Source organism: Falco naumanni, chromosome 18 (genome assembly GCF_017639655.2).
Source record: "Falco naumanni isolate bFalNau1 chromosome 18, bFalNau1.pat, whole genome shotgun sequence".
NCBI classification, from domain to species: Eukaryota; Metazoa; Chordata; class Aves; order Falconiformes; family Falconidae; genus Falco; species Falco naumanni.
In genome coordinates, this window is record NC_054071.1 from 4,540,708 (window position 1) to 4,553,168 (window position 12,461).

Here is a 12,461-nt window from a genome sequence, read left to right on the forward strand (position 1 = left end):
CGCGCGATTGTGACGCACTTCCTGGCCCGGTAGCGGCGGGGAAGGACTCGTCCGGCGGCCGCGATGGGGGGAGGCGACCTGGTGAGGAGCGGCCGGGGCTCGGGCGGCGCTGAGCTGGGCTGTGAGGGGCGGAGGGCCTGCCCCGGGGCTCTGGGAACCGGCCGGGGCGCGGGCGGGCGGGCGGCGGCCCCGGGACGCGCGGGTTCGGCGGGGCCTGCGACCGTTAGCTGCTCCCAGGACGCGCGGGGCCTTCGGGGCCTACGACCGTTCCCCGGTCCCGACGCGTCTCGGTGGGGCGGGACTGAGCGGGTGGAGCTGTCCGGGCCTCGACGCCGGCGTGGGAAGGCTGCGGGCCGGCGCGGCTCGGAGCGGGCCCTTCCCCAGGGCCGGCGGCTCGGGCAGGTGGCCCCCCATTAACGGTGCCGGTGCGGTCTCTTCCCCCCACCCCGCAGAACCTGAAGAAGAGCTGGCACCCCCAGACACTGCGCAATGTTGAGAAGGTGTGGAAAGCCGAGCAGAAGCATGAAGCCGAGCGGAAGAAGATCGAGGAGCTGCAGCGGGAGCTGCAGGAGGAGCGAGCGCGGGAGGAGATGCAGCGATATGCTGAGGATATGGGCACTGTCAGGTGAGGGGGTGCGGGGGCCCCCCAGACCAGTGGGACCCAGCCCTGGCTACCCTCGGCAGGGCAAGGGCTTGCTGATGAGGTCTTGCAGGTGCTCCTGGTGCTCCTGAGAGCGCCGTGGATTTCGTGGCCTTGACAATGAAATATTTCCACCCACCTTCATAAACCACCACCTTAAAACGTAGTTTTACAGCTGTGAGAAGGAAAATAAGATGGTCTTATTTGCAACAGGAAAAGAGAAGAGAAGCTGGAATGGATGTACCAGGGTCCTGGCGGCATGGTGAACAGAGAAGAATATCTTATGGGTCGCCCCGTGGACAAATATGTCTTTGAGAAGACAGAAGACAAGGATGCGGGCTGTTCCAATGAGACAGGACTTCTCCCAGGCTCCATTTTTGCCAAGACAGGTGCCAATTCGGTCCTGGATATGGCAAACAAAATCCGGGAGGATCCGCTTTTCATGATAAGGTACTAAACGTGGAGCTGAAAGCAGGGGTCGATGAGGCAAAGCATCAATATTAGCAGCTCACTAACAACTATCTTATTTATATTTGTAAAGACTGCTGTTAAATGTTTCTCGAAAGCTACATCTGCCTGTTTGTGAGCTCTAGGCTGTAGGTGGCAGTCCTGGCCGTGGAGAGGGCACTAGCGTCTTACACGACTGGTAGGGTTTTTGGTTGTGTGTTCTAGACACAGCAACGGAACATCAAATAACATTTTTGAGTCGGTTTGCTGCTTTGGGGTAACTTTGCTGATCTGATTTCAAATCAAAGCTTTTGTGATCTGAAGGAGCTGGTGATCATCATACAGGTCATCTAGCTGGAAGTTGCTAAATACGTACGGCAAATGCAGAGATTGTTATTGCACATTGGTTCATCCTTACCAGCTTAGCTCACCCTTTTATGTGTATGTGATTGTATCTGCTCTGAGAGTTCAGGCATTCGGTAACGTTGTAGGCAGACTGATGGTAACAGAACAAATTTTTGTTTACCCTGCTATGTGCACTCCTCCTTAGTTGCATCTGTGTTGCCAAATGTACAAAACTTGCCTGTTTTCCTGTTTTATATGTTTTTAGAGCTTGTGCTTGGTTGGTATCTTTCACAAAAAGAGTATGTTTTCACTTGTTTGACAATAGGAACTTTTCTTTTCTGCTTTAGAAAGAGGGAGGAGGAAAAGAAGAGAGAAGTTTTGAATAATCCTGTTAAAATGAAGAAAATCAAAGAATTGGTAGGTGTATCTCAGTACTTCCTTACAGACTGAAAGCACAGAAGACACTGGATCAAGGAGAGGATCATAGGTCAAAGTTAGCATTATTTAAGATAAAGAGCTAAGTTCCACTTCCTGATTCTTCACAGAAAAACAAAATAAATTCAGCTTCCTCTAATCCTGATATAATAGAACAAGGTTCTTATCAGTTGCTCAGCAGGAATTAATTCATCTTCCTTTCAAGTTCAGTGTTATTTTACTCTTCCTGCTCTTCTGGTGTGCTTTTTTTAAGCTAGTGGTTAATTGTTGATTTACTACCTCAGAGTGATTGCAGACATAGCATTTGACATGAGCTGGTACCAAACTGACAGTAGAGAAAACTCCCCTAGTTTTGAGAGAGGACCTTGTAAAATGGTTTAGGTTTTGTTCCAGGAGCCTTTCCACAGAGAACTTCTGTTACTTTGCCTTGTGATAGTGACTGCCCAAGTGTAGACACAGTAATTATTACTAATGAAATGGTCTTTTGCTTTATAGCTGCAAAACAGTTTAGATAAAAAAGAGAAAAAGAAGAAGAAAGAGAAGAAGAAGAAGCACAAGAAACATCGACGTCGCAGTTCTAGCAGTGAAAGTGACAGCAGTGATGAGGAGCGAAGCAAAAATAAGTATGTGTTGAGGTTTTATAGTAAAAAAAACTTGTTTGGTTGTCTCGTTTTCGTGTCGTCTTCAAATCTTCTCGTTGAGTCTTTTTTTTCTGATTAACACTATTGTTTGGCCTAAATGTTTCTGTGTTGTTACTTCATGGGTTACATCATAATGTTATTTTTACGACATTTTGATGTTAAAAAATATTCCTGAATTTATCTGCTCCAGAAGTACTATTCTGTTTTCTCTTTAGGTCTCAGAAGAGGATGAACAGTTCCTCCTGGAAACTTGCTCCTTCCAAAGTCCCAGGATACGGTTTACAAGTACGTTTCACACCGCTGTTTGGGTAGCAAGTGCCCTGAGTTAGGGAAGAGCAGGAGTTCTGGCAGTTTGTTGGAAGACTGCTTCACCAGCTAGAAGAGAATTGTGAGGGGGACATGATATAATAAAGCTTAAATTCAATTTGGAGCCATCTAAGTCTTGAAACTGAAGTTGTTCAGATCCTGGTAGCACTCCTATCTGCTCTGAATTCAAATTCAGCTTTATTTCGTTTCTCTTCAGAGTTACTCATCTGTTCAAATATGCTGCTTGACTGCCTTGGCACTTTAGTTTACTGAACATTGTACAGAAATAATCTTTTAGGACACAGGTGTTAATGCAAACCTAGGGGGGAGATAAGGTAACCCAAACCACAGTGTACACTCCTTCCTGCACGTTGCCTGGTCTGAGGTCTCCTGTTGTCTTCTGTCGTTATGCTTTTACATCTCTCCTGAAAGATACGTTTGAATTCCAGGTTAGAGATGCAGACCAGAGCCACAAGTCTCGGAGTTCTCCAGCTGCCGGCCAGGAACGGGCCTCCCACAAGCACCGGTATCGCTCCAGGTCCAGGAGCCAATCCCACTCTCCTCAGAGACGCTCTAGCAAGAAGAATTCCGAACAATCTGGATGCAGGGGGTCAAGATCTCCTTCTAGACACAGTAAACAGTGAGTGTGGCTAACCTGGATAACGTAAACCTAGGGCTGCTGGTGGGTTTGTTCTCTAGAATCAAAATCCCTCTTAGTCAGTCTCCTACCACATCAGTGTTCTGGCCACGTTGTTGCTCAGTTCTGGGTGTAAAGGCAGGAGCTGTGCGACTGTGCAAGAGTGCAGGAGTGCAGAGGTTAGCTCCTGGAGGGGACGTGGCACTTTTCATTTGGGATACCCTCTTTCTAGGTATCTTTCAAATATTGCTTGTAATTGTGCTTTATTTGGGCTACCAATTCTCTTTAAAAGGTATTTATAGTGTTGAATTATTCTTACTAAATGCCAATAAAATGAGGTTCCGGGTGCGTATTGTTTGCTGATGAAATAAAGAAAACCGAGTGAAAAACAGATGGAAATTTACAGTACATTAAGAGTCATTAGAATTTGTTTTCAAAGCAAACAGGGAACAGTCATGCAGATGTGGGAAATACCTTGGTGTCAGAATGTATACAAAAAATCCGGGGAAGGTTTAGAGGTGTGATAACGTATGTTCATCTGTTCTAATAAGGGTATTTCTGGGTTACAGACATAGTCGGGAGGAGAAAGGGAGAGCTAGAAGCCCTTCCCCTAAAAAGAGCTATCGACGACAGCATACTCCAGGTTACACAAGGTGAGCAAAGGATGGAAGTTGCCCTGGTGATTGTGAAACAGCTGGGTGTCATCTGTGAACCAAATTTTATTCTGTTAACTAAAGTAGATTGGCTCGAATGTCCAGAAAGTCGGACAGAGAGTCCTAAAGTGCTCAGTTTGCTTGATTGTTAGTTAACACCTTGGACAGCTTCCCAAACCAACTCTCATGGTTGCTGCTTCTCCTTGTGTCTCGCATCACTGTGCAAGGCATTAATGTGAAGTCAGTCTTTGTCCGGTGGACTGTTAATTGGAAGCATTCTGTTTCACTGTCATCAGGAAAATATGACCTTGACAGCATCATCTTACCGGACAATTAAAAACTAGAAGGCTGAAAAGAGCGAGAAAACAGACTTGCTAGGGGTATGGTAAAGCAGAACATTTAGACATGTACTTACCAGCTTTGCTGATTGGCTACCGAAGGAAAAAACTTGTAAACACCCATAGTTTTGGGGATTGTAAATCATCCCCAAAATTATTTGGGATGTAAATCATCCCCAAAATGAGGGGGATGGGGTGCAGCGTGCTATCCGTTCGCAGCAGTGGTGTTTTTCTACACAGAAAGATCTCGCCGGAGGAACTAGAGCGTAAACGCCAGGAAATGATGGAAAATGCCAAGTGGCGGGAAGAGGAGAGAGCAAACAACCTCAGGAAACACCGAAAGGAGGAGGAGCTGGAGAGAGAACTGGAGAAACTCGACTCCCGAGATGGAAAGTTCTTCAAGTGAGTGTCTTTTATCATCTGCTTTTTCATTCAAGGGAAATACAGGCCACAGCTTCTGAGGAGCGAGTGGTGGCCTCAGTGTTTTAGGTGTTTCAGATTATGGTAGAAGATCCCTCTCTACTGTATTGTACAGTAGAACTGGTGACATCTTCTGTTCTCAGATTCTCTCCTTAACCCAAAAGATAGCAATTTTTATGATGGCCTTAGTAGTCAGAATCGGAAACCAGTCATCACTTATATTTTTTTGCCTACCTGTAGAAACACCTAGTAGTATTTTTACACGCAGGTATTAAAAAGTTCTCAGTTTTCAGGAGTTTGCAACAGGTTTAGACTGGCAATTCCACTGGGAATCTGTGTGCCCAGAGCCTTTGGGACTGAAACCTGTGCTCAGCAAGAAGTAAGACCATTTCTAAACACACTGTGGTAACCTACAGTCCCTTGTGCACGTGGCAGGCAAAGGAAGCTGGAGTGGCACAAGGCCTGGTAGGGGAAAGATCCTCTGGCAGCATTATGTATGGCAGAGCTGCTGCAGCATGGTATTCTCCAGGCTCTGTAAATTCATCATAAATAATAAAACTTAATTCCTGAAGCTGCCCAGAGCTGAGATCACATAAGGATGGCTTAAAATCACAGTAGATTTTTCTCCATAAGTGAAATCTCTTGTGGAGAGAGATCAGTGTGTGTTTCCCTGTGCAGAAGCAGCTGGTTGAGCCAACACAAACTTTGTGTTTGTTGGCGAGGGAGGTGGGCACGAGGAAATTCGTCAGCAAAGCACAGCAGCGTGATCTGAAGTAGTAAAAGAAAGCAAGTGGTCACAAGGATCCCTTCTCTCTCCTGTAGCTAATGTAGTCATTTACAGCGTGAGCTCTGGCATTCGGGCTCCCCAAGGACTGCTGCCCTCAGTTCAGGAACACATTGCTTTTCCTTCGTTTGCTTCACAGAAAGCAACCAAGTCCCCTGTGCCGGATGCGTTTGTAATTAACGGTTAGTTATATTTGGAAGATGGAGGAGATTTGAGAGCTAGTGAAAATATATTTCTGAGCACTGACCTTAAATGAGGCGTTGAATCTGTTACAAGCGAAACTAAAAGGTACTTGATTCTTTCAGTGGAGGCCTCAATAGGAAATTGCTGGTTTCTATGTTAATTTTGGTAGATGACTTGGGGATGGTGAATCCTGCTAGAAGTGATGTAATGTTTGGAAAGAGATTCTGATTTCTTTCTTTGGTTCAATTTTCTGCAGTCGCTTAAAACTGGAGAGTGCATCTACTTCCACCCTAGAAGATCGAGTGAAACGCAACATCTACTCCCTTCAGAGGACTCCTGCTGCCTTGGAAAAAAACTTTATGCAGAGATGAAACTTGGTCTTCCTCTGCTCCTATGCAGGAGTTAAATGGATGCTGATTCCCAAAGGTGAGAGACCTCCAGCACAGACTCGCTGCTCCCTACAGGAACAGTTACCATCTCCCAGAGAGGCGCTGGATTTCTGTGCTGCAGCCCACAGCGTGTTCTGAACTTGGGGCATTTTGAATACATTTGTAATGAGTATGACCTTGCAAGCAAACCTTTGCTGGAGAACTCGTGAGCCTTTATATTCTATTTTTAATGTATTGCCAGGTCTTTTCCTTCTCTCTTCACCTTGACTGGTATCACTTTTGTATATTGTTATAACCAAGTTATGCCAGCTGGTAACTGCTTTCTACATCGGGCAGATTGTCCGAGCTCTTCGTGTGACAGAGCAAAAAGACCTATTTTTGTTAGTACTTAAATATCAGAGTGCGCGATAATTTCATGGAGTTTGATAAAAGTTACGTGAGTAACAGACAAAATCCTGTTCGATAACTGTCACCGTTTCAGATGTGTGTTTGGAGTGTGATCTTAGACGAGTCTGCAAAATATCTGTAGCCGTTACTTGGTTGCTTGCAGATTTGAATGGGGTTTGACCCAAAGGAGGCTGCTTCGAAGGGAAACGAGCTGATACAGCAAATATTTCTCTGGGAATTTGTAATGTAAGTAATGTGTATATGTACAGCAGTGTAGATGTATTATTATTATTTTTTAAATTAAGAATTTTACTGTCATTTTTAAACGTTCTTTGTGGCTTTTTGGGGGGTGGGAGGGACAGGGGTGAGCACCCCTGTCAAAGGGACGGGTGTGTGAGGGCCTGGGAGGCGGTGGCTGCCCCTTGGCGGGGTTCTCGCGGCCCCGGTACCGGCGGGCTCGGCCCCGCTCCCCGCGCAGCCCCGGCCCCTTTCCTCGCCCTTTAAACGGCGGCCCGTGACGTGCGGAGCAGCCCATTCATAATTCCAGGCGCCTCGCTGCTTATTGGCCCGCTGGCAGCGGGGCGTGGTCTGGGCGGGTACGTCACGCCAACTGGGCGAGACCATCTCCGGGAAGAGGAGGAAGGAAGGAGGCTTTCTTTCCCCTCCCTCTCCCTCCGCCCAGCCCTGCCCGCTGTTCTCTCTCTCAGCCCAAGCCGTGCTGCGGTTCTTCCCGTTCCTACCGCACGCCGAGCCGGAGGGAGCCAGCGGGCAGCGCCGCGCTCCCACTCCTTAGCAGCCGGGGTTCCCCCTCCTCGGCGGGGACATGGTACCTCCCGCTCCCCACCTCCTCAGCCCTCCGCCATCTTGGCGCCTCCTCAGAGCGGGGCCGGAGCGGGCTCGGCCGGCCGTGGCGGCTCCTCCTCAGCGGTGGAGCGAACCACCGCGGGGGCGGGGGGGGGGGGCGGGCAGGGGGAGGCGGGGACAGAACCACTGCGGCGGCGGCGGGGGGACGGAGAGGGAGAAGCTAACGGGCCGAGCCGGACCAACGGGCAGGGGCTGACTGGGGCGGGCGGTACCACTGCGGGAGGGGGGGGCGTGTGCCTGGCCGGGCGGAACCATGCGGAGGCGCTGGTAGGGGGGAACCCGCGGGAGGGGGTTCGGTCCGGCTCCCGGTGCCGCTGCCGGTCCGGCTCCGCCATGGCCTCGAACTGCGCGGGGGGCTCGTCGGCGGGGGGCGTCGGGGCGGCGCTGGGCTCGGCCCTTAGCGCCAGCAAGACTAAAACCAAGAAGAAACACTTCGTGTGCCAGAAGGTGAAGCTGTTCCGGGCCTCGGAGCCGCTGCTCAGCGTCCTCATGTGGGGGGCCAACCACACGGTGAGCGCGGCCCGCAGCGGGCCCTCCCCGCCCCCTCAGCCGCGGGATCCCCCCCCCCCACCGCCGCCCCCCGGCCCGGGCCCTCCCCAGCCCCTCGGGACGGGGCCTTCATCCCCTTCATCCTGGGCTTTCCCCCTCAGACCAGCGCCCTCGCCCCCCGGATCGGGCCCTACCCCCCCTCTCTCTCAGGCAGGGCCTTTTCCCGCCCTCGCCCCCCCGGATCGGGCCCTCCCCCCTCTCCCTCAGGCAGGGCCTTTTCCCACCCTCGCCCCCTGGATCGGGCTCACTCCCCCAAACCCGCTTTCCCCCTAAATCGCAGCCTTCCCTCCCCCTGGCATCCCATCCCTAATCCTGGTCCTTCCCTTGGATCCCCACTCCCTGGCACCCACCGCCGGGCCAGGACCCTGCATCCTGCTGGCCTGGGGGATGCCCGCCCCATGAGGAGGCTGCCCTGGCCCTGGGGGTGCCTCTCTCCCGGGTTTGGGACTCCTTCCCCACAGCATCCTCATCCCCAGGCAGTTTGGGTCCCCTCCCAGGTCAGGGTGTCCCCCCCACACATCGCCTTCCTCATGCCTGGGGTGGCGTTAGGCTTCTCTGCTGCTAGACATGGCTTTGCCAGAGCAGCCTGCCCCCTCCCACCCACCCTGTGTCCTCTCCCCCACCACCCTTTCCAACACTTCTTCCCCAATGCCTCCCCCCCACCCCCACCCCGGACTGGGGAGGGGGAGCGATACCCTTTCAGTTTGTGTCCCCTTGGTGTAGGGTGCTGCTGCCCTGGCACCCCCCTCTCTGGCACCAGGGACCCCAAGGACACCCATTTGACACCCACGGCGCTGTCCCCTGTCACAGCCCCTGGTTTTCTCTCTGGGGCAGTCCCTATGGCCCTGTTACAGCAAGGGGGACTCCCACGTGTGATGACCACGAGGTCCCACATGCGTGGTGACAATCCTCCTCAGCTGGCTGTATGAGGACGATCACATGTGTCTCTTATCTCCATCCCAAAATACAAAAGGGTCTTTTTGGCCCCATCTGCCCAGCCTTGTCTCGGTGTGACTTTAGGCTTCAGCTAGCAGAGCTCTGGCCATGTGTGTCTCCTGGACTCTGCCTCAGTTTCTCTGGGTTGTGGTTGGTACAGGTCTTGGGAGGGAGCTGGGAGAGGGTCCGTTGGAAACGTCTGTGGTGGCTCAGCTCTTTAATCCATCCGTCTTTATTTTTTTTCTCTGGAAACTTCTCCCTCATCTGTGATGGCAGGCACAAATCTTGTGCTGGAAAGGAGGATTGATTTTACCATGGAATATTCAGGTGGTCAAAGAATTCAGAAACCTCATCCCTTCAGAAATAAATACGCTTTTAGGGCTCAAAGGCACCTCTTTCTCCAGTGGATTAGTCGATGTTTCCTAGAGAGTGAAAGGGATTTAGCCTTAAATCTTGCAGAAACAAACAGCACACACCAACAAAATAAATTAGAATTGCATTTCTAGCTTCTCTGATGATGGAGTGAAAGCTTCCAAATGTAGTTCAACACAGCGCTGTCTTTCTCAGTCAAAGGATGTTCCAAGTGCTTGCTGCTCAGAGCCTTGCCCAGGAAGCAGGATAATGAATTTAATCAGGCTTTGATCAGTGGTGCTATTAGGAGCTCTGAAGAAATGGAAATTGGTGGGATTATTCTGAATTTCATTTGTGGCTTCTTAGGGACAGTTGTTACTTGGTGGCAATTTTTTTCTTTTTTTTTTTTGTAGCTGTCTGGGTAGGATGAATCTGGCAACTTTTTTAGGCACTGGATGAGGACAATGTAACTTTTGGGGCACTTGGCTGTGAAATACTTAGGCAAAGGGGAGAAGGGAAGCTGATAGTTCTGTATGAGCGCTAAGCTAGTAACGAGATTATCTTGGATGCACGTTATGAAGAAATTGGTGCCAGAAAGGAGGACCATATCTGGAGGGCAGGGAAGAGGGTTAGAAAATTTCAGCTATGATCTCCTCACCCTTGGACACGCATCCAGGGTTTCCCAACAAATTCCTGCGAGCCTGTTTTCCCCTCTGCCACCGCTCTCACTCTGCATTTGGGTGAGCCTTGTGAGTGCCTAAAGGGTTGGTGGCTGGTGTGACTGTGCTGCAGAGCAGGCTGTGAGCTGCGGTGGCTTTGTTCACTCAGCACGTGAGCAGCTGCTCATCCCGGTCTGCGTTTGGGAGATGATGTTGGTGCCCTGGTTATGTGGGAAGTAGAGTTGCTTACGTGCTTCCAGCAGATGGTTCTGGACAGTTTAGAAATACTTTTCGGGAGTGCCTTTGAACTTCATTGGAAATCTCGGCGTGGGATGGGTGGTGTGTTTAATATTTCGCTCCTGGACCAGTTTTAATAAAAGGAGGGGTGAATCTCTTGGCTGTATCTGTGGAGCCCTGCCTTGGGATCCCTACAGTAGTAAGAGGAGAAAACAGCTATCAGCACAGCTACAAGGTTGTGCCAGGAAGATTCTATCAAAAATACTTGCATTCGAGATGAACTTTTTCATGGACAAATCAAACAAACAACCATTTTATGCAATCCACCATTTCTGTTGACTGAAGAAATTCCCTTGGGTCCATTAACTGAGTCTGGCAACAGTTTGGCCCTGCCTTGTATTTAAACAAGCTTGTTAGCAGCTGGTGTGAATACAGGCAGTGATGGGTCTGGAGAGGATCAGGAGCAATGATGTTAGCACACCAAGAACAGGAACTGGTTTCTGGAACACAGTACTGAGCATTTCTGTTTAAACAGCGAGCTGGGTCTTGGCTGTCCTGGTGGTCCCCAGCCAGCATTTAAACCACGTGAATCGGGATTGGGCTGTGGCTGGTGTAAGCAGGGCCAAACGTGGGTGGTATTAGTCTGACAGCTAAATTTTGAACTAGAAAACCATGGAGGGGAGGGGAGAACTCATGCAGATAGGAGAAAAAGGTGGAGTCTCAGAGGCTCGAGAGACTCATCCTTGCTTTCTGAGTTTTCTATAAAGCACTGTAAAATTCAGCAAATGTGGAGATGGTTCCCGGGGAAGCTTTGCTTGCGACTGCTGTTGTCATGGCATTGGAAGAGGAGATGCAGCTCCTTGGTGTTGGTTATGCGTGTTGCTCCATGCACGTTCTCCACACCCTGGCTGGACGCGTGTGCATGGGAGCTCGCCAGCAGCGGAGGAAAAGTTGTGATGGTTCTGGAAGGGAGAAGCCATCTCGCACTGAACAGCAAGATGAACACAGCAGTGTTGTATGATGCTCCGGAAACCATAGAAACGGTTGTACGGTGCTGATTATACAAGGCCCTGGGATCCCAGTGAGTTCGGGGGTTGTTGGAGAGGTGACTCTTGTATCCGCTCATTAAATGAACAGTTGAGTTCATATGGACCATGATGATGCTTCTCTAGGTGGCGGTTCATCGACTGGAAACAACCCCTGGAGCTCTGTGTATGTTGGCAGGAGCAGAGGGTAGGCATAAACAAATCCCGTTTTTGTGGAAATGGGTAGATCTCTTCTGTTGGCTGTGTGGATCTCGCCCGAGGCAGCCTCCTGCGCTCCAGAGGCTCCGATTCCTGGCTGAAGCACCAGCCGATCTCCTAGGACCTTTAGGAGTGGTGCCAGCCAGTACAAAACACAGCTATTTAGCATTCAACTGAAATAGCAAAATTGGGATTTGCAGCACGCTTCTCCCTTCTCTGCAGTGTTGTTTTTGGTGTTGCCATGTTAATTCTAGCCAGAGCAGCATCTGCCACATATCAAATGTTGAAGTCCTATAAATTGGTACTGGCACAGGGTAAACAGCATGTATTTGTCCTTTCCAACACTTGCTGTCTGCTGTGGCTCTAATTGACCTCTGGAGAGTGAAGCATATGGCGATGGCGATGATAGCCCATGTTAATGATCGAGGCCAGTGGCTCTGAACCTTCTTCTCCCAGGACCTCCTGTTAAAATAGGGATTCCAGGAGCCCTTTTCCTTCTTGGGGAGCGGAGAGAAAAGGTTTTCGTGGGTAGTTCAGTGAGGAGAATGGGGCTCAGTTGCTTGCTCTGCCACTGACTCATGTGGCCATGGGTAGGTCATTTAACCTTTCCATTCCTCAGCTGACGTTAGAACCGGGGGAAGCAATAGCTTTGTCTACCTGCGAGTGGACCGGGAGGATGGATGCTTTGCAGTGGTCCTGGGGCCGTGCTGATGCGATGGGTGACGGGCCTGTGCTGGCGGGGCAGCAGGGTAGTGCTGACTGATTCCTCTGCCAGTGACGCAGCGTTGTGCTGCAGCTCCGTCAGGACACGGGAGTCCTTCCCAGCAGGTTTCCAAGTACTTTGTTTGGGAAGAGGTGGGTTTGCTGTCACTAGGGGATGCTTTTTTCCCCTCTTAAAGCATGCTGGTGTCCCCAGAGTGCTGATAGAAATTATTGACTACAAGATTCATGCTTCCAGAGCATTGCATGGGGGGTTTGGTTAGCTTGGATACTGATTAATCATGCTCTAATTCATG

At 50.3% G+C, this 12,461-nt stretch overlaps 2 protein-coding genes across 5 annotated transcripts in view; both read left to right on the forward strand.

Moving 5' to 3' along the window:
- Positions 1–11,450, forward strand: CWC25 (CWC25 spliceosome associated protein homolog). Of its 2 annotated transcripts, XR_005831421.1 has the most exons (11): positions 39–81; positions 453–625; positions 854–1,090; positions 1,780–1,849; positions 2,363–2,490; positions 2,724–2,793; positions 3,264–3,454; positions 4,021–4,104; positions 4,683–4,844; positions 6,086–6,618; positions 11,439–11,450. XR_005831421.1 is itself a non-coding variant. In XM_040617801.1 (10 exons), the coding sequence occupies exons 1-10, from the start codon at positions 64–66 to the stop codon at positions 6,198–6,200; spliced, it is 1,248 nt and encodes a 415-aa protein (XP_040473735.1). In that variant the 5' UTR covers positions 1–63; the 3' UTR covers positions 6,201–6,923. The 2 variants fall into 2 exon arrangements, 1 of the variants encoding a protein (XP_040473735.1); XM_040617801.1 differs by lacking the exon at positions 11,439–11,450 and having other exon boundaries at positions 1–81; positions 6,086–6,923.
- PIP4K2B (phosphatidylinositol-5-phosphate 4-kinase type 2 beta) overlaps positions 7,672–12,461 on the forward strand; it is a 25,113-nt gene continuing 20,323 nt past the window's right edge. For 2 of the 3 annotated variants that reach the window (XR_005831420.1, XM_040617798.1), the window contains exon 1: positions 7,672–7,979. Coding sequence is in view for 1 of the 3 variants with exons in the window: in XM_040617798.1 (XP_040473732.1) it covers positions 7,803–7,979 (177 nt within the window). In the remaining 2 variants the exon portion in view is untranslated. The remainder of the gene's footprint in view (positions 7,980–12,461) is intronic. The other variant, XM_040617800.1, reaches the window with a different exon arrangement.